The sequence below is a fragment of the Saccopteryx leptura genome, chromosome 7 (assembly GCF_036850995.1).
Source record: "Saccopteryx leptura isolate mSacLep1 chromosome 7, mSacLep1_pri_phased_curated, whole genome shotgun sequence".
Lineage (NCBI taxonomy): Eukaryota > Metazoa > Chordata > Mammalia > Chiroptera > Emballonuridae > Saccopteryx > Saccopteryx leptura.
This window is the reverse complement of record NC_089509.1, coordinates 56522622-56543929: the sequence shown is the minus strand read 5'-3', so window position 1 is coordinate 56543929 and position 21308 is coordinate 56522622. Positions and strand designations below refer to the sequence as shown.

The 21308-nt window shown below is 41.2% G+C and overlaps 1 protein-coding gene across 6 annotated transcripts in view; it reads right to left on the bottom strand.

Annotated features, from left to right (window-relative positions):
• Positions 1-21308, bottom strand: part of MYO3B (myosin IIIB) — a 547413-nt gene that overhangs the window by 265059 nt on the left and 261046 nt on the right. For all 6 annotated transcript variants that reach the window (XM_066345578.1, XM_066345581.1, XM_066345576.1 and 3 more), the window contains 8 exons: positions 21022-21120; positions 20579-20693; positions 11555-11681; positions 10551-10761; positions 9153-9300; positions 7724-7877; positions 6059-6147; positions 3704-3833 (listed from right to left, as the gene is read on the bottom strand). In XM_066345578.1, the coding sequence (XP_066201675.1) occupies positions 3704-3833; positions 6059-6147; positions 7724-7877; positions 9153-9300; positions 10551-10761; positions 11555-11681; positions 20579-20693; positions 21022-21120 (1073 nt within the window). The remainder of the gene's footprint in view (positions 1-3703; positions 3834-6058; positions 6148-7723; positions 7878-9152; positions 9301-10550; positions 10762-11554; positions 11682-20578; positions 20694-21021; positions 21121-21308) is intronic.

Below are 21308 nucleotides of genomic sequence, written 5' to 3'. Positions count from 1 at the left end.
GTTTCCTCTAGAGTTAATCTTGTTCCTTCTAGTTTCTCCCAAGTCCCCAACTAAATCCCCAAACTACTATTTGGAAATCAGGATTCAGGATTCAAAGACAGAAATGGGTTTTTCAAGTTCCTTTTGAAACCTCCTCTTCTCTTTCTGCTTCTGAGCCTTTTGAACTTTTCTCTAGTTTACGAGTAGCAAGTGGAACATTCCCCAAACAGGAAAATATGCCATGAAACCTTGTTATAACATCTTTCCTTTTAATGTTTTTCTACCTAGATCACTCTGTTTGAAAAGTCCCAGCTGAAGGGTTATAAAGCAATGTTGCTGCCACATCAAATTTTCACACATAAAATCTTCAGAGAACTTCCTATCAAATAGGAAGCATTACAAAGAAAATTTCATCATGTCTGAAGTGGCCCAGCTGCAGGCCAAAACAGTGGTTGTACAAGAGAGGAACAGAGAGAATCCATATTGACTGCAGCTGCCTCCATTTACCCAGCCGACACTGAATACCTCGGACTGAGTGCGTGCCCCTCAGCAGAGGCAGGGCCCCTACCCCCATGTGGCTGCGTGCCCACAGGAACCTGGGAGAAACTCGGGACTCTGGGCCCCATGATCACATGTTCCGTGTTTTTAACCTTCTCAGTATTTAGGTTGTGCAATGTGAACAGGAAGGTGGGTTCAGGAGACAGGCATTGCCAATTGCATTTCTCTCTGATTTTATGTTATGTTTTTACACACACACACACACACACACACACACACACACACACACACACACACGTGTCAATCCTCTCAACCTTTGTAAGAGATTAAACCGAGGACCAATATTTCTGTGTGATATTCACTAATGAAGGGATTGTTTCCTGCCCAGCAGCCCAGAGAGGAAGCTGGTTTTTAAAGGACAGGAATGTCAGCCAGAGGCTCTCCGATGCCTGTGTTTGAAAGCAAAGGACAGCAACAGTCCAGCTACCATTAAACTTCAATTTCACTGAACAGGAAACCTCAGTTAAAAAAAATTAAAGGTTTTTTTTATGTTCTAAGATTTCTCTATATTTAGGGGGGGGGAGCATTATTGTGAAATAGAATGCACGTACAGAGAAGTGTGCAAAACCTAAATGTACAGCATGATAAAAATTAGAAAGCAAACATCCATGTAACCATCACCAAGACCAGGAGCCAGAGCACTGCCAACACCCCATAGGGACCTCTCCTCTCAGAACTGAGGAGTCCAAAGCTGGACCTCTTTTTGAAGTTTGGGACTGGTAGACTGTACTTTCAGGGACCATATCTATAGTTCGTTCCGTTTGGGGCTAACAGTCTCCAAGCATTCCCAATTTTGACTTTTTCCTTCCTCTCTGTAGTTCATCCCCTAAAAGAAGTTTGTAAAGTAAGTTGTTCATAATATCTATGCTCACTGAACTAGTGCTCCATTTAAGTATTTAAGGTTTTGACACAAGATAAATAAAAATTAAAATGACCAAGGAAATGGTTTCTCATGTACTGAAAATATTAGCATATTCTTTCCCAGATCGCCAGGATGTGTGTAGGGGACCCTGCTTCCAGCCAGAACACTGGATATATAGTTAAAAGCAGTGTAACCTATTTCTGTCCATCAAGGTTTTCCCACCTTCAAAGGCTATAATATAATAAAACAAAAGTATATATATATATATATATATTATGGATATTTTAAAATTTAGAAGCTTAATTAATATTCTGACCTTCAACATAGTATGTACAATCTCTTTAGAACTGAGTTTTGAGGGCAAATATTGTTATAAAAAGATAAATTAATATCCAATTCTAGACAGAAAGTGAAAGTTCCACTTGCTTTTGTGCAAAGTCATATTAACTATCTCTATGTTCCCCTTGCTGCCTAAATAGTCCCTTATTATTAGAAGCTGTTGTACAAATGCTTGTTATTTGAAGGCATTTTTACATAAATAATTTCAGAAAAAGAAAACAAAATCATGCTTATTAGTTTTGATGTGTATTTGTGGCTTCTTACCTATACTCAAAATGTAGAGAAAATAAAGCCTAAGATTTCAAAAGAAATTATTATGCATAACATACAATGAATACAAGGAAGCGTCCGGGAAGACCCCTTGGTTTCTAGTCTTATTTTTTTACTTTTGTTTCCTCCAGTTGGTGTGGAGCGCAGTGTCAAGGCCAGATTCAGCAACAGTTAAAAGATAGGAGGAAAGCTCTTTCAGAGAAAAAAAAAAGAAGCAGAGGCTGTATCTCTTTGTTCCTACTCCTTCCTGCTTTTAGCTGATCAGAGCAAACGGAAGGCAAAGCCTGAGTTCTTACGTAGTGCCACCTAGTGGCCTAGACTGTGAACTTGTTTTTATTTGGCCAAAGGTTGAAAAATTGAAAATGTCAAAGCTGTGAACAGATTTGACAAATCGTTACTTAAATTTATGGGAGAGTGTTAATGTCAGCTGCCAAGTCACTTGTATAGATTTTATTTCAAAGAGTACATCTCCTATTCATAATGGCATATCTTCGCCTCTGCACAGAGTCAAATGATGAGGCTATGCGTGGGTATCTGGCGTGGAAGCACCGGCCCTGCCTACGCTGCTCACTCTCCAACAGCGAATGATGAATCAGATCCTGGCTGTGCCCAAGGGCGGTCTGGGAAGGAAGATGGAGGACATCATACTATTTTTGTTTAGAGAAGCATGTTTGAATAAAGTTAAGAATCTGGTTTCAACTTTCCTTCCAAGTTAAGATAACGCGAAGATTGTAGACTGTGGCTTTTTTCTTAATCAAATTTTTCATTCCTCTGCATGTGCTTAAAAATCAGAGTTGGCAGCCACTCTCTTTTAACATACAATGGCCTTGTGCTAGACACGGGTGCCAATGATTTCAAGAGGGATGTAGGAAGAAGAGGAAATGATGAACAATGATAAAGAGATCTCTTAAAAGCATACCCACAGCTGTTTACAGACATAGCCTCAGAAACATAAAGCCCCCGAGAGGAGAGCTGTGGAGAGATCCCAGTCTGCTGCCCAGCTAAAGGCAGCAGAATCTTGGGTGAGTCAAAGAATCTTGACCCAGTTAACCCATTTGGTTTAACAGCAGAGATCAGAAAGTTCCATTCTTTGGCCCTAGCTTGTAGCTTCCTGGAATGAGAACTGACTAAGCAACTAAATGTCAGTTGACTGTAAGTAGACATAAGTCATGTATATAGTCCAGTGATGGACCTGTTTCAAATTGGTTAGAAGATCGGTGGGCTGTGGCCAATGACTGGTGTGAAATTGGACGAGCTGACCTCTGAGAACACCATGATTGAATGACTTTGATTTACTATAGTTCCCTTCATTTGAAATCATGCATGAATAGAAATAATCTTCCTAATAATTCTACATAAATTGAGACCACCTTAGAGTGTTTAGCATGAATTAATAACATAGTTTTATAAACAGAAGAATGAAAAGAAGCAGGCAGAGAAAATAAGTCTGAGAGTTGATGTTAGAGAAAGTGTGTGTGTGTACATATGTATATTTATACTGATGTTGTGCAATTAAATTGCAAAAGAAATAATCGCTTTCCTTTTCTTGAACTTCGTCGGATAGATTTTTACTCCTGCATAAAGTTCAAAATGTTAGTACTGCAGCCCAGACAGAATTTAGACTTTAACTGGGCAGCCCCAGCAGGGCTCGTAGAAGCACCAGGCGCAGGGCTGTGAGGGGACGGTTCCAAGTACCTGTCTTGGTTAAAGGGATTGAGAAGAGTTGCTGAAGAAGCTTGTTTTCTGACGTTCTCAGGACTACGACCACATCGGCAGGCAGGGTGTCTCTGTTTTTCTCAAGAACCCCAGATGCATCATATGAGACCTGCAACATGAATAGCAAATTGCAAGTTGGCCAATACCGTCCATCATTGGTGACACTGGCAAATTGTCTGAGGTCAGTCATTAATCGCCCTCTGTATAGAATTCATCTTGACACAGCCATGCTTTTCAATCCAGACCACCAGATAAGGGAACATTTTGTCATTTTTGACAGGCCAGTTTATCTTAACTTCTTCAGTTGCTCTTTGAAGAATTGAATCAAAGTTATGTCACATCAGAATAGTTCTTAAAATACATATATTTGGTACTCACAATATGTCAAGCATCAAACTTATGAGCTGCACACTATTATTATCTCTATTTAATTGGTGGGCAAACAGAGGCTTGGAGAGAGGCTGAATGATGTGCCCAGGGATGCTTGCCCGCATATTTCACATGTGTGTGCGGGCACCCAAACCCAGGCATTTGGGTGCCATGCTCATAACCACTAGACTATACTGCTTCCCAAGGTACTACTCATCGTACCTGAGGGACTGCTCGGGGATACTGAGTTCTCAGGGGGAGGGTATCCAGGTCAGAGAAATTTTAAGGAACACTCCAGAGAAATAAGGGCAAGTGGCAAAGAAGTGGAGGAAAAACATGACCCAGAAAGAACAGGCTCCTTTTCCTCCCCTTTAAAATCAAGAGAGAAGAGGGAGGAAGAGGAAAGGGAAAAGGTGGGTAAGAAATAGGTGCAAAAGCACAGAGAGATGGAAAGAGAGGTGTGAGGAAGAGGGCCGGAACAGGAGGCAGATAAGAAGAACAGAGGAGCAAAGATCAGGGCAGATGTGGGCAACTCAGACGTAGAGGCCATTAATAACCAGACATTAAGGCAGAGATAAGTGAAGTATTTAGGGGCAGAAAGTAGATTGCAATTTATACCACAGACCCCAAAATAAATACCACCATGTACTATGTGGAGAGAAAAACAATCCCCTTTCCTTGTCAAGGGGGTCAAAACAAGACACCCCCAAATATGCCACTCTGGTTTGAAGATTATTTTGAACTAAATGCGATCAATCCCCAGAAGAATCAAGAAAAACTCTTTAACTCCACCTCAACTGCCTAAATTTACATTGGAAGGGGGCCTGTACCAGGAAGAAAGCTAGTCCCAGAGACTTTTACCTAAGAAACTTACCTGCATAGCAGCACACACTGTTTTCCAAACCCCTCCTCTACCTCATTCCGACGCCCCTTCTTCCCTTGTGTCCCAGACCCCTCCTCCTGGCCTCAGCGCAGGGCGTTCCGGAAGCTGCACTTGCCTATCTGCCCTCTGAGTCTCATGTTCTTTGGGGACCCTGTACATACCTAACTAAATGTGTTTTCTCCTGCTAATGTATCTTATGTCAATTTAATTATTAGATCAGCCAAAGAACCTAGAAGGGAAGAAGAGAAAATTTACCTGCCTTTTCACTTGTCTTGGTTTGTCTTTCAACCAATCTTTCAGTAGCCAAAATTTATTTCAGTGTCTGATATGAATTTGAAAAATAATTTAAATAAATCTGAAATCAACAAAATAATCTAAAATGCCCTTTATCGGACTCCTGCTCATTTTCTGGGCCCAGGGCCCCACAGACCTTACCAGAACCAATTAGTCCTAATTCCAATATGTAGCTCCTTTGAGAGGAACTTGAGCAACGAGGTGTTGGCTAGGGGACTAGAGAATTTCCTGAGTCAGTCACTCATCCACTTTAGGAGTTTGAAATTGAGACTGAGGCACAATGTATGAACAGTAGAAATTTCAGTTGATGCTGCAAAAGCTTAACATCTGGATGACGAAGTGAAAAATTTTCTCCCTTTTCACTGGATCTTTTTGGTGCCCCACAGACATAGAACTAAGGTGCTAAAACTTGAGTCCCACTGTGATATTAACTCTCCTCTGTTACCTACACATCGCCAAGTGACTTTTTAATGTGAACATTCACTGCTAGACACTGAGAAAACTATACCATCTTTTCTCTCCAAAGAGCTGTCACTTGGAGGCCAGGCCTCCAGGGAGGAGCAGATGGCAGCTCAGCTGGCCACCCGGATGAGAAATTGTAGTTTGCCTGGGGCAATCTCCGGGGAGCAGCAGCATGTAGAAAGAAGGTTTGGGAGTTATGATTAGGTGTTCAAGAAGAATTAAAAAGTGAATGAAATCTACAAGCCGTTTCCTGAGTGGCACAGACAGAGTGATAGGGAGGCGTTTCCCTCCTCCGATCCAGGATCAATCCCTCCCCCTTGGCTCACCTTTCCAGCGTAGTGCTGAATGCCAAAGCACAGCTCTACTCCCTTGGGCCTCCAGAAGTATTTGCACCGTAGATTATCTTCAAATTTATCTGTGTGGATTTTCATGTTTAAAAGTTACAACGTGAATTGTTTGCACCTTCAAACAGAAACATGCTCCTTGACTCATAAGTGACCCAGAATAAAGGATTTCAGAGAAGCCTGATATTATCATTATCTATACCTGGTGGAGAAAGATCTCCTAGTCAAACGGGCATTTACAATAGAACACTCGTGTATTGTTTCATGGTGTCTTCTGTGTTGGGCCATACTGGGAGGCCTCGTATTCTGCTCTAAGAACTCCTAGCAGGGACCTTGCTGACACAGAGGTCTGGCCAATTAGCTTCAGAGCCATGAAGATATCCCACGGCAGGCAAATAACTCATCCTGTCAATTTGTGCCAATTTTATAGATAAAAGGAAACCATTAAGGATGACAATCTCAGCTCCTAGAAGTGAATCCCCCAGAACCCAGATCAATTTTCCATCTGGGGAAAAGGTTTGCAACTTTCTGTTCTCCCTCAACAATCAGTTTTGCTACTGTGACTGAGAGCCACCTCTGTGTGAGGGATGGTGCTAAGTACTAACGGGGTCCGAGGAGGCGAACTTTGTCGCCTCAAGCATCTCAGTCTAAGCGAGGGACAGGACCATGTGCCACACTGAAGATCTGAGAAGAAGGAGGTGGTCAAGAGGAACAGGAGTTTAATGCCAGGAGGTGGTGTTTTATTGTCATTCGACGAGAACAGTAGCCTAACGAAAAGGTGGCTTTAAACAGAGTGAATTAGCTAGCATATCCAGGATAGAAAGGGAGAGTATAGCCTAGAAGCCAGGAGCCCAGAAGGGGCTTCTATGCATACTTGGACTAGAGGTGGAGGGGGATCCAGGTGGGGATATGAGAGCATGGTAAGAAATGGAGTGAAACCAAGTTGGGGTTTTTTTGGTTTTATTTATTTATTTTTGTATTTTTTCTGAAGCTGGAAATGGGGAGAGACAGTCAGACAGACTCCCGCATGCGCCTGACCGGGATCCACCCAGCACGCCCACCAGGGGCGACGCTCTGCCCACCAGGGGGCGATGCTCTGCCCCTCCGGGGCGTCACTCTGCCGCAACCAGAGCCACTCCAGCGCCTGGGGCAGAGGCCAAGGAGCCATCCCCAGCGCCCGGGCCATCTTTGCTCCAATGGAGCCTTGGCTGCGGGAGGGGAAGAGAGAGACAGAGAGAAAGGGGGAGGGTGGAGAAGCAAATGGGCGCTTCTCCCATGTGCCCTGGCCGGGAATTGAACCCGGGTCCCACGCACGCCGGGCCGACGCTCCACCGCTGAGCCAACCAGCCAGGGCCCCAAGTATTTTTTATGGGAAACAAGGGCGAAAAAGGTATAAAAATAATGTTGACATTGGGTACTTGTATTTCTGTTTGCAGAAATAGGATAGCAAGGAAGGTTTGAAAGATTTACTTTAAGATACAAATTCTACCAGGGCCTCTGCTGAGCATTTCAATTCATTAAAAGTAAGGTCTATACTTTCACAGCCCCCCAGGTGGCCAAAATATACAAGGTAGATTCATTAAACCACATTGATGACATGAGCCAAGTTCTCTTCTGAGTATATATGCTTTTGCAAAAGGAACCTACCAACCAGGGTCTGATCAGTTGCTTGGGGAAACCGACTTTCCTCATCCAAAAGCGCCAGGAGTCCCAGGGGTTTCTGGAGGAACATGTCCAGCAGTGGCCGGTTGTCCTCATACTCCACAGGAATAGCGTCAACGCCCTCGTTCCGATATTCTATCTGGAAGGAAACAGAACACGAATCTCTCCAGCCTCATACCACCTAAGTAAGCACCACTGGGCTGCTTTTGCATGAACATTTTATGTCTGCTGACACTGAACACATGTGAAAAACAGGGTGTGTTTAATGTTAGCAAAGGACTCTTCTGCATATCACACGGTTAATGCTTTGGGTTTAAGCCTGACCTAACGGGTGGCCTGTGGCAGGCAGCTAAAGCTGGCAGAGAAAGGGATGGCTCTCTGTCTCCCAAACAAGGATTTGGTAACTTAGAATTTAGAAACTGATGTAGAAAAGAAGAGAAGCTGGGGAAAATAAACAAACAAACAAACAAACAAAAACCCCAAAATAAAAACCTATTTTGGTGACAACTATGGTTTAAACCAGAGAGATAGCAGACTTCTATCTTCTGCAAAGCAGTCTACAAGGGAATCACCTGGGACTGAAAACCTAGAAAAACTCCAGATTTCCTTAGAAATAAGTGGCAGGAACCTGGACTGAAACAAGGCTGAGCTGTGTGCCGAGGGGGTGTGGAGAGCGCAGATTTGCCCAGCTCCAATGGTAAAACTGGTACTGTCACGTTCTCCGTGTCTTTGTGTCCGTGTAATCACATTAGAGTTTGTATGTCCTCACTTCTGCATTGAAACAAGGGCCTTGGTCAGAATGCCTCATTACTGCATCTACTTCATACAGTAGAGTCTTGGGGTTGGGGAGGAGGAGAAGGGTTCAACTGGCTTCATATCCTGTTTTATTCACCACTGAACTCATAGGCGAAACTCTCCCATTTCAGAAAACCATGAACATTTCTTACTCTTCCCTGGAGACACCTGCCAAGTTCCCGTGGGATCTAGTGAACAGGGGGTGGAAGATGCGGGTGATCAGGTGACAGTTAAAAACAACAAGAACCTGTGTCCTGATTCAGCACTGCTCTATATCATTTTTGACAGGATCATAGATATTTTTAGTTAATAAAGTAAAAGAAAATCCAGCATTTTGGGAAATACCCATGAAACCGTTTAGAAGCCACATTTAAATAATTGGCTTGGCACCAGCTCCACTCAAAGGAAATAAACCTTTCTACAAAAATCAAGACCGCTTTTTTCACCCCAGACTAAATTTAGACCATTGATTTATTTGGACAAGAACGCCTCACCTGTGGATTTTTAAAAAAATCCCTTTTACCTGTTAGCTGGACTAACTGGTTTTCCACTTCAAATTGTAGGCAACTTGGAGATACCTTCCCCCACCAGGTTTAGTGACTTCAGAGATCACGATTACCTGCTCAAGAGCAAAAACGTGCTGATTGAAATAGTACTGGATTTGCTCATTGGCGATGTTTATGCAGAGCTGCTCAAAAGAATTTCTCCGGAAGTTCTCAAATCCAAAAATATCCAATATCCCCACATTCATCCCATCGTCTGCACTACTGCACGAAAGAGAACACAACCGTTTAGGGAAGGAAACATTCATCTCAGAGGACAGTGAGAGCACACATGCCCACATCTTTATCGATTCACATGCCTGCTCATGGAAAGCAGTATCCTGCCCCATCTAATGGAGAAACAGTGTGTTTGTTCCTTTTTAGTCTTTCAACAATATCTCCAACTTTCTTTTAAGCAGTAGGATCTTTTAGAGTCTTACTCAGAAGCTCCATCCAGAAAAAAAGATTAAAGAGGAACCACACTGAATGGCTGGAGCTGCTGCTCATTCATTCTTCCAACTCCCCACCCACAATAGAGGCAGCAGTGCTAATTATGTAAGATGCTGTGCTTTGAAAACTTTTCATGAAATGTCTCAGTTAACTCTGAAACAACATTATGAAGAGAATACTATTATCCTAATTTTTCAGATGAAAATACCATCATTTAGAACATGCAGCTAATTAACTACAGACCCCAGATGCAAATCTTGTTTGTCCAGACCAGGGGTCCCCAATCTATGGCCTGCGGGCCGCATGCGGCCCCCTGAGGCCATTTATCCGGCCCCCATCGCAGTTCCGGAAGGGGCACCTCTTTCATTGGTGGTCAGTTTGAGGAGCACGAGATGCATCCTGTGCTCCTGGAGTACTGTATGTACTCCACGTCGCTCACATACAGTACTACTTCCGGTGACTTGGGATGCATGCGTCACAGCTCCGGAAGCACGTCATATCATTTGTTATGGCTAGCAGTGACAAATATGGAACCAGACATTAACCACCTCACTAACTAAAAGCAGGTCCGTAGTGCCCATTGAAATACTGGTCAGTTTGTTGATTTAAATTTACTTGTTCTTTATTTTAAATATTGTATTTGTTCCCGTTTTGTTTTTTTACTTTAAAATAAGATATGTGCAGTGTGCATGGAAATTTGTTCATATTTTTTTTATAGTCTGGCCCTCTAACGGTCTGAGGGACAGTGAACTGGCCCCTGTGTAAAAAGTTTGGGGACCTCTGGTCCAGCCCCAAGCTAAGCCTGTTCTCTTAAACACAACACTGCACTGGTTCTGTCAATCACCTGCCTTTCAGGCTTAACCACTTTAGCTCTCCTGGATCCTGATGCATTTTTTAAAAGTAAAAGTCCTAAGAGCTTGGCTAAAGAAAACTCAGGAGAAGACCAAATGCTTTCTCTTGCAAACTCTGAGCTACTGGGGTCGACGACAGCTCTTCTGGGGCCTCAGCTCCCCAGGGGAACTTGCCATATATTTTTGTCTGGCTGCAGCAGTGTATTGATGCGGTTTACGATCCAGCTGAAGAGCCTCCCATACAGGGCTTTGGACATGGCGTCTCGGACGTCCGCGGCCCTGTCGACAGTGTTGGCCCGGATGATGGTCTCTCCACGGGTGACCACACAATGTGAAGTGAGGGCCTCCTGGAGCTCTTCAGGGCTGATGCAGAGAACAGAGGCAGCTGGAACAAAGGGTAAGGATGACACTGGAAAATGAACCTATCCGTCCAGACATTCAGCCAGCCAGTATTTATTCAATATCTACTATGTGCCAGGCTCCATCCTTGGCACTTCAAAGTCAAAGACAAGCAAGCTGGGTCCCTAACCCCAAGAAACATCTAGACTGACTCAGTCTCTACCAAACTACTCTGAAAGCTCTTCACAGGTGTTAGGTGAAGAAAAGTGGGAGGAGGTAGCTTTGGTCAAGTAAGTTTGAGCAATTTTTGGAGACTATAGTCTCCTCTTAGAGAGTCACAACACAAATAAGTATATTAAAGGCTATAAAAAGTGCTGCACTTGAACACAGTAAGGTTTTACTTTGATTTAAATGCGGTTTTTATAAACTCAGCATTCTCATTTCTTGTACTGCCATTATTACTTGTAAAACTAACAATTTGGTGCCTGCTTTCTCCCCTGCAGTTGCTGACTCAGTGGATTCAGAGTGGGGTTCAATCTCTTACATTATTTTCAAAATCTTGGAGCTGATATTCAAAAGCTGCCAGTGTTGAGAACCACTGGCCAAAGTTACCTGCCACAAAAATTTTTTTTTCCTGCAGAACACCTATTTGCAGCCCATGGAAAGAATACCGATGTTCTACAGGACATCCTTTGGGAAATACTGGTTAGTGGAAAACACTAAGAGCCAGCAGAAGAACCAGCAAAAGCTGCACTATATTTTACAGATTCTTTGAAAAACCATCAAAGTGAAAGAAAGATGTACTTTGGCAACACAGTGCACAGGCGTAAAATAATTACCATTTTTCAAAGCTTCAGCATTGGGCACTTCACTTTTATCAGTTTGATGTTGAGAAGAAATAGCTGCAAACTCAATGTTTCCAATATTCAAAATCCCAGCCAAAATTCTGTACACTGAATGAACTTCCTGTAGAAGACATCAAGAATCATGTTTGAAGGTGATCACCAATGAAACCAATGAAGTATAAGCAATGTGGTGGAAGCAGCTAGTGGTCAACCAAGTCTATCCTTCCCCTTTTCCTGGGCACACAGATTTCCTAACTTCCCTTGCAGTTAGATGTGGCCAAGTATTAAATTCTTAACAAAGGAGTAAGTGGGGTGGGGTGGGGTGGGCCACTTCTGGGCCTGGTCTTACGGAAGCCAGCATGCCTCTTCCTTGCTTTCTTTTCCACTATTGCTGGTGGGAACTCCCAGCAACCCAGCCTCAACCAAGCCATGCATTAGGATGCCTGAGACCAATGATATCCTGAAATGGAGTTTTGCTACAACTTGAACCTCTTACATTGGAATGATTATACAATAGAGAACTGATCTTTGTTCTTTAAGCCATTTTTATCCATTTACCCAGCTCATACCAGCTTCCAAGTTCAGATACGGTTATTTCTTCCGACTAAGAGAGGAGCTGTTTCCTTCACCTCTTTTGAGTCGAACTCTGATGGTACAGTTGGCAGGGCATTCATTATGGGTTCACTAGAACATTTGGAAGTTAAATGGGTGAGTATATACTAACGTTATAAATAAGGCCAGGAAATACTTTGAAAGACTCAATAGAAACTATCTGTAATACTGTGTTATAATAGGAAATGTAAATCAGTGTATTTGGTCTTCATACCGATTTCTGGCACTATAGCTTTGAAAACCCTTGGAAAGTTTCTGAGTGATAGGGATGAGAGGAATGTCCTTTGTTATCCAAAATAAGCCCTTTTCCCCTACCCCTGAGTCTGTCTTAATGTGACACTTGGAGGTTGGGGGCTGATTTCCACAGAAACCCACCCTATGATGAAAGGGTGGAACTTTTAGCCAAACCCTGGACCGCTATGGAAGGGAGAAGAGCTGGAGTTTGAGTTAGTCATCAACAGGCAATGATTTAATCAGCCATCCTATGTAAGGGACCTCCATTAAAACGCCTAACTGATAAGGTTCAGAGCACTTCTGGGTTGGCGAGCACATGCCAGTGGTGAGAGAAAGTGGTGCCCCCTCCCAATACCTTGTGCTATGCACTTTTATTTGGCTGTTTCTGAGCTATACCATTTATAATTAGTAAACTGTAATAGTAAGGAAATGGTTTTCCTGAGTTCTGTGAGTCCTTCAGGATTATTGAATCTGAGAAGAGGGGTCTTAGGGATCTCCAATTTATAGCCAGTCAGTCAGAAGTAGAAAAACTCTGACACTCACGGTTGGTGTATGAATTTGGGACAGTCTTGTGGGACTGAAACCCTAACTTGTATGATCTCCGGGTAGACGGTGTAACAGTTAAATTGAATTGTAGGAGAACTGGTTGGTGTGGGGGAAAAAAATTGATGTCAGAGTGTCCTAAAAACAGTTCAGATGATCTTAAGCCCTATTTTTATATTGAAGTTGAATACATAAGTAGCATTAATGGTAAAAAAAAAAAGTATGGTATTAAACATTTGCATTTCTATAGGTGAGACAATAAAATATATAGCCAAGAAATTTCTACATCTTATGCTTATAGACAGAGAAAAGGACTTCCACCAGAAATACTCTGGCAGGGAACATGATTTAATACCACACATAGCAGCAAACTAATAGAAACTGTCATTAGACCATTGATAAAGCATTGTCCCCAACTGAGCCTTCCTGTAGATATTACTCAGTAAAGCTAAAGCCAAAAAACTGAACACAGACTGTAATAGTGACATCTGCTGGATACCTGATAATGCTACAAAGACAAATGAGGATTTAAACCAGGCTCTGCTATAGATAAATATGGTTGTTTAAACTTCTAAATCAAAAGCAAGATGTCATGTTTCTGATGTCAAGAATCAGTGTTTTAATCAAATGACTTAAAAGTGGCTGAGGGGAACACTTACCCAATGAGTTTTCTGAGACTAGCCTGGGTTTAACATGACAGCACCTCATTACCTTGATCAGTACAGTGTGAGGCTTGCAGAATGCAACTAGCGAGCAACTTCCCAGGGAGGCAGAGCCCAGGTAGTAAGAGACAACAGTGAGTTCTATATCTGTCATTTCTATATCCAGTTATCACAGGGGGTTATCTAAGACTCTCCATACACTTAGGAAAAAAGGTTATTTCCTCTAATTAAAACATACACATCATGTATGACAGTACAAGCCATGAAACCTTCCAAAATAAGGCTTCCAAGCATTTCACCACTGGGGCGGTCATTCCCAAAGGAAATGATGGTTTTCATCCCATTGCCTCTCTGGCAATATACTCTTCTGCACAATGCTCACACATGTCCTTTTTTTTTTTTTTTAGCAAGCGAGTGAGTGAGAGAGAGACACACACAGACAGACAGGAAGGAAGAGAGACAAGAAGCATCAATTCATAGTTGTGGCACCTTAGTTGTTCATTTATTGCTCTTTCATATGTGCCTTGACTGGGGGGCTCTAGACAAGCCAGTGACCTTAGGCTTAAGCCAGCAACCTTGAGATTTAAGTCAGTGACCTTTGGGCTCAAGCCAAGAAACTTGGTATCATGTTGATGATCCCACGCTCAAGCTGTTGAGCCTGCACTCAAGCCGGATGAGCTCATACTCAAGCCTGATACCTCAAAGTTTTGAACCTGGGATCTCATCATCCCAGGTGGAGCTTCTATCCACTGTGTTACTACTGGTAAGGCACACACATGTCCTATTTTAAAGAGTAAAACTATCTATGAACTTCAGCAAAAACATTGGTGTTCAAACCCTCTGTGAATGACTGAAGTTAATAGTCTCCTTCCACTGAGAGGGGGAACTCAAGAAGGAATAGCAAAGTTTACCTCATTCATGAGCTCTTAGCCTTAGGAAGCTCCCTATGCTACAGTTCTATGCTATTCCACTTGACTCCTTTAGTCCCACTTTGGGTTAGTTCAGTGGTCCCCAACCTTTTTTGGGCCACGGACCAGTTTAATGTCAGAAAATATTTTCACGGACTGGCCTTTAGGGTGGGATAGATAAATGTATTACATGACCGAGACAAGCGTCAAGAGTGAGTCTTAGACGGATGTAACAGAGGGAATCTGGTCATTTTAAAAAAATAAAACACTGTTCAGACTTAAATATAAATAAAACAGAAATAATGTAAGCTATTTATTCTTTCTCTGTGGACCGGTACCAAATGGCCCACGGACAGGTACCGGTCCGTGGCCCGGGGGTTGGGGACCACTGGGTTAGTTAGTTCTTCCTTTCTGGCCTAGGAACCTATATCAACTCTTGAGTTCAGGTCAAAGCAGTACCATATACAATCATGGTCGAGTTCAATCAGTAGTATGTGCACCTGTGGGACTTCTTGCTCCTCACCATTTCTTTATCAGATGTCTCTTCTTTTGTTCCCACAGCCATCCTGAGAAGGAGTCTTCATCTTCCTCACCTTCCTCACCTCTTGCCTCGTCTACAGCTAGGGAGCCTTTCCTGGAACCCTGCCTTTCCTCCAGAATCTTGCTGTAGTGATCTATCTTTTCACTTTTTTTTAAATTTTTTTTTTTTTTTACCAGTTGTCAACTTTCTATATAATGAAATAAAATCACCTCGCTCAGGACAGGAAAAATTATCAAAAGTCTAACAAACCCTCTGGCTGGGTTTCCCAATTCATCATTGATAAATATGAATTCAGTTTCTCCACTAATAAGCAAAAGTGGGATATTTCTCCATCAAAGCCCCATGCAGAATATATGTTCATTGCTTCTTTTTCTCAGAAGACAGTCCTGTCACTGATGTAAGCCTTGTCTCAGTAAAGCTGAGGCTAAATGGAAAACTGAGAAGAACTTTGGTTTTCTCTGTTAGGCTGGAGCTGGTTTAAGGAAATTGTCCCTGCCTGGTTCACAAGCATCTTCTGGTAGCTGTTTCTCTGGTAACTCTGTAAAAATCTATTTACCCTCTCAGTCTCATTTTACCTTGCTTCTTTTTTCTAAGTCTCTATAGTTTTTTACCAATTCTGCCCTAAGCACTTCAGTGGGCCCAGCTGAAGGGCCTTCTCCCTTATAGGCTCTATTCCAATGCCCTTATTCAGTTCCCATTTCATAGGCTCACATTTGTATCTTAAAAGTCAATAGTTGGTTAAAAAAATGTTTTTTGCCTGTGAATCATACAACAATAAAGTGGTTTTGAAAGTCAATGGTAAGCCTTATTGTTTGTCATGAAGACACTGGAAATCCTCAAGACCCCCAGTTTACATTGTAACATATAACCCTCTTCTCTCCCCAGCAGTGCTCTCCCAACTCATAATTGATTTGGAAGAAATAGAGGAAAATTGCCCTAATCTCAAAGCCTTCTACCTAACTTCTTCATCAGGGAATCTGCAGTAACTGTTCGATCTTGACCACCATATAGAGAACCTTCTGAAAAAGTTTTCATGTAGTATTAAATATAACTGTTATAAAGTACAACACCCCAGATTCTGAAAGGCAGTGTACCTCATTTCATCAAGTTCACATAGAGACACCCAGTCCAGATGAATTTTGAAGAGTTTTATTAGAGGAGGAAATTTATTAATATGCCAGGCGCATATGGCTGACATGGGGCATCTACAAGCCCAAATCGTGCAGTTTCAAAAATAGTTCCAGGGAGGGGGAGGAACTACAATCAATGCAAGGTGGTATGTAAATTCTGCCTCCTATTGAAAGAGAAGAAGTTTCTAGGTTAACCTTTATTTTAGATTTAAAACTGAATGACCCATTGTTCTTGCAAGCCAGAAACTTCTACATTCTTCTCCCTCCCCTCCCTACGGAGGGACGGGACAGGAAAGCCTGATAGGGAAGCCTGACCTTTCCTCCCAGAATGTCAATATCAATTTTCAGCTTTTTTTGGGGTACCTTATAACATAACCACACCTAAAACTCTAATATAGTTAGGATAAGCCATATACTAGCAAGACATTGACTCCAGAAGAAGTTGAAAAGCACTGATCTTCAAATAGGGTTTTAGGTGAACCCTCCAAGCTCTCCCACAAGGAACCATTATTGTCATTGGAAGATTCCTTTAAGGGAAGTTTCTTTACAATAAACTCAGGGTCAAGTGTTCTTTCAAGTACTTTTGGCTGGGGTCCCAGAATTAAAAGTCATGCTCCTGAGTCCCCACTAAATTTTGCTGTTCATAATTTGGTTAGAGGCTTTGGGAAAAACTAAAGGGATTCCTTCAGGAAGCCAGTGACATTATAAGAAAAGACATTTTTATTAAGTTGACTGGTTCATTTGAGCTGTCTAGAAGTGTCCCTCAGAAAAACTTAAGAAAAAGTTCTGTTATACTAGCTATTTGGCATCTTCAGCCTGAGTAAATTCAACTGAATCTTTATGAATTTAGTGAAATAAATTTGAATTTATAAACATAAAGTGAACTAAGTTAATTCAGCAAAACCGGTTATCAATAGAGTTATAGACAAAGATATAACCAAAGAATTTAGGTAAGAGCCAGTCTCTTCTTTTCGTTTTCAAGGTTGCTAACTCATATAAGGTGGTTTATTTCCAGTAAGAATTAATATGGGACATGGTGAACACTAAGGTAACCAATTGTCCTCCTTTAAGGAGGACAGTCCTTCTTTAGTAAGTTCTGTCCTCCCTCAAAAAGCGTCTTTCTACATGTCCTCCTTTTTGATATTGGAAGACTAATCTGTAAATTTAGAAGACTAATCCGTCCATTTTCGATCGATGCAGAGTCGATCCATTGCGTGTAAGGTGATGCATTTGTATCTAAATGAGTACTTTTTTCTTACAATTATTATTAAAAATTAATAGGCATGTAAGCATAATTATAATATAAAATATTACAAATGTTTTTATTGTACACTTATCATATTATAATATATTATTGTTGCAATGAATAAAATGTTTCTTTTATTTATGATATTGTTTTCTTCAATTTATTTTTGTCCTCTCTTTCATTGTAAAAAAGTTGGTCACCTTATGAACACACACACACATATACATATAATTGCATTCTGGTTTTTCATTTAACAGTCCAGACCAGGCAAAACTTAAGAATGTTTATAACCTTTTACATATTTTTTCTTTTCATATTTATTTGTGCCATCATTCATTCATGTAAAGCCAGTATCCATGGCTACTATCACAGTTGCCCAGCCCATGCAGGTTTGCATTGGATTCAGACAGTTGGTAAAGAAACAACGGTGCCAAGAACTGGTGGGCCATCATCTTTAATCCTAGCTTGCACCTGGCGGGCAAGTAAAAACACACACTGGGCTCCAAAACCCATTCATTCAGTGCTCACAAAGCTACTGACTTATCCGAGTTCTCCTAGAATCAAAGGTTTCTAGCTCACCAGACTTATTCACCTCTGTTCCCCATCTCCTTCCTTCTCCCTGCACAAACTCTGCACAAACAGGCTTCTCCTTCAGCACTCCACCATCTTGGCTGCCTCTCCTGGCCTCCTCCACATGGCCTTTCTCTGCTCTCCTCTATGCTCTCTCTTCAAATGCTAATCTCAGGAACTGAGAGAAAGTAAGCTCCTGGTCTGCCCCACTTTATAGTGCAGAAATCAAAACCTTTAATCCAATATACAAAATAGGGAAGTCTCTAATACAAAGTCATTTATTTGAGGCATGATGGCATTGCACCACCCCACATCAAAAAGGGTGGGAAAGGCTTAGTCCTAAAACCAAGCCCCAGGCTACAAGGATCCTGCCTGTCCACAGCACGCCCCCAACACACATTTATATCACCTGGGAGATGAGCTTCCACGTGGGCAGCGCCATCTTTAACAAAGTGAGCATAATATATTTTATCTGCCCAACAATTCATTTCTTCTGTACTTTTTTTTGCACGGGGGTTAGAATGGCTTACTTCAAGGAACATAGCATTTTTAATTTCTTTAGTTTTTAAGCAACTTAAAATGGTGTTTTATTACTATTTGCAGTACATTTGTATTATTAGAACAGCACCACTATTTAATTTCATTTACAGTTAGGATAAATCTCTTCACAGTGTTCTTTAACCATCACTGTACTCATTAAAAGCAAAATATTATTAATCCTATGGCTCACTTCTCCATTGCTTCTGTATCCTTTTAACCCATTGAGTACAAACGTTCATGTATGTCTTTGTGCCTCCTGACCATCCAGAGTATGATCAATTTATTTTAAAAATGTGTAAGGCAACATTAAAAAGAGGCAAATGTATGTTTTTCTTGTTTCCATAAATTGGTTATCAAACAAACATGATTTTAAGTTAATAAAACTGTAACTAGAACTAATTTTATTTTTTGAAAAAAGAACTCACTCCCGTGGGTCAACAAACATGAAAACAAACTCACTATTCAAAGGGTTAGGAGGTATGCGCCTAAACACTTTGGCTTGGTCCAGGACTTTAAATGGCTCTGCTGCCATCTCTACCATGCATCTTTAGTAACAACAGCTTCATAAATTCATAACCATAAAGTTTCTTTAACAAAGCTGGAACCTGTTTAATTGTTCTCCTTTAAGGAACCAAGGGAAATATAAATATATTTCTGTTTTTATCTGACCTTTGGGATTTTCCACTGTCTGTCAGTTTAAAGTCTGTGGGAGGCTGACAGAGAAATTAACAGCTGGCTAGAAAGAAGAAAGGATTATGACTAAAGTCAACGATGCTGGGGAGGAAGGGCTGGCCAAACTCATTGGATTACAGGAGCAATCCTTTATCCAGAATGGCTGTCCCAGGGTAACTTGAGTGTTTTGTAATCTAATCCCTTAAAATTTAACACTCTCACCTACCTTCTAATCACTCACCTCCTTTGTTGGCAAAGCAAAAGAATCTGTATATTTTGCAAATATTGATGGCATGAAGCCCAGAAACTATGACAGAAATGGATCACAGAATAATCTTTGAGAGCCCAGGGTTATAAATATTTTCTGTCACCCCTAGCACATATTTAATAGAGACAACCTGTATCTAGTATGATAAGAGTACGGTACTTAGAGCTATAGTTAATAATGTGAAACTGTGTACCATGGAGAAGGAAGTGACTGCAAGTTGAAAGGTTTAAATTAACTTGTATTAGTGCTCAAGGAACTACTTGCATAAATATATTTCTGTGGCTTCGGTATAACCTACATATTCCTGCACTTTTATTACACAATCCACTGTGATGGTTGGAACAGCCCCAACTCAGAAAAGAACATATTATTTTGGTGTTTATCGCAGCTGTAGTGAATTAATGACAATGACAATTCATAGGCACATGGCACTTACAACAATACTTCTACTTTAATGTTCACTTGTGCATCTTGTCAAAATGCAGGGTCTGGCTCCGTTGTTCTTGGTTGGACCTGACAGTCTGAATTTCGAACAAGCTCTCAGGTGATGACAATGTTTTTAGTCCTTGGGTCACATTTTGAGTAGTGATACCTTATAACAGTAGTAGTCAATCTGGTCCCTACTGCCCACTAGTGGGCGTTCCAGCTTTCATGGTGGGTGGTAGCGGGGCAACCAAAGTATGATATAAATAAAAAGATAGATTTAACTATAGTAAGTTGTTTTATAAAGATTTATTCTGCCAAATTTAGCAAAAATCCAACATAAATTATTTGGTAAGTAATTATTATTATATGCTTTAACTTGCTGTAACTCTGCTTTATAAATTTTATAAAGTAAAGTTACTTCCCTACTTTATAAATCACCATTACTGTGGAACCGGTGGGCGGTTAGAAAATTTTACTATTAACAGAGATACAAAAGTGGGCGGTAGGTATAAAAAGGTTGACTACCCCTGCCTTATAACATGACCAGCGTGGCATCTAAAAAGCAAGTAACTTGTCCTAAGTTAGAACATTCACATCTGTACTCACATTGATCCAAGAATTATTAACACTTGGATTTCCTTCCTTCTTTCCTGACAAACCACTTACTTTGTCAGTGAAGCCTATAATCCTGAAACAATGCTGAATTGCTTCAAACTGTCTTCTGTAAGACTCCTTGGAGGTTATGTCATGCATCACCCTTCCGGTCTCATCAGCTATATACCTAAATGGAATATGACCAAACAGAACAATCACTAACTTGACAGATGGTACTCCAAATACCAGAGTGTCATTGGGCTCCTTCTTTGCAAGGGCATTCCCTAGTATTGCAGTGGAATTATGGTGTACATGCTGAATAAAATGGCTGAAGCTGTTCTGAACATTCTAGAAAACGCAAATAGTGAGATGCAGTCCCTGCCATCACATTCTGGGTATTTCAGCTAAAGAGATGGTGAATGTCCAGTTAGGAAACTAGCTGCTTCATTTATTTCCAAGTTTTGTCAACTGCTATATACCCATTAAAATTAACAACTAAAATCCCTGACACGTACCTAGGAGGCTTTTCCTCAGGAAGCCTGAACTCCGAAAGTTTCTTTTGGTGATATAGACCAGCGTAAATATAATAAAATATGTGAAAATTTTTCTCTCCCCTAAAAAAAGAAAAGTGGAGAGGGGACATTATTAATAACATATTCTGGTATTCTACACCTCAACTAAATTTACACCATTTCCTTTCTGTGCACTATATTATTCTGTAACAAATTTGAATTTTCAATTAAATATGCTATATCCCAGTTATAGAATAGTAATAGTGATATGATTAGTATAGTAATTGGAA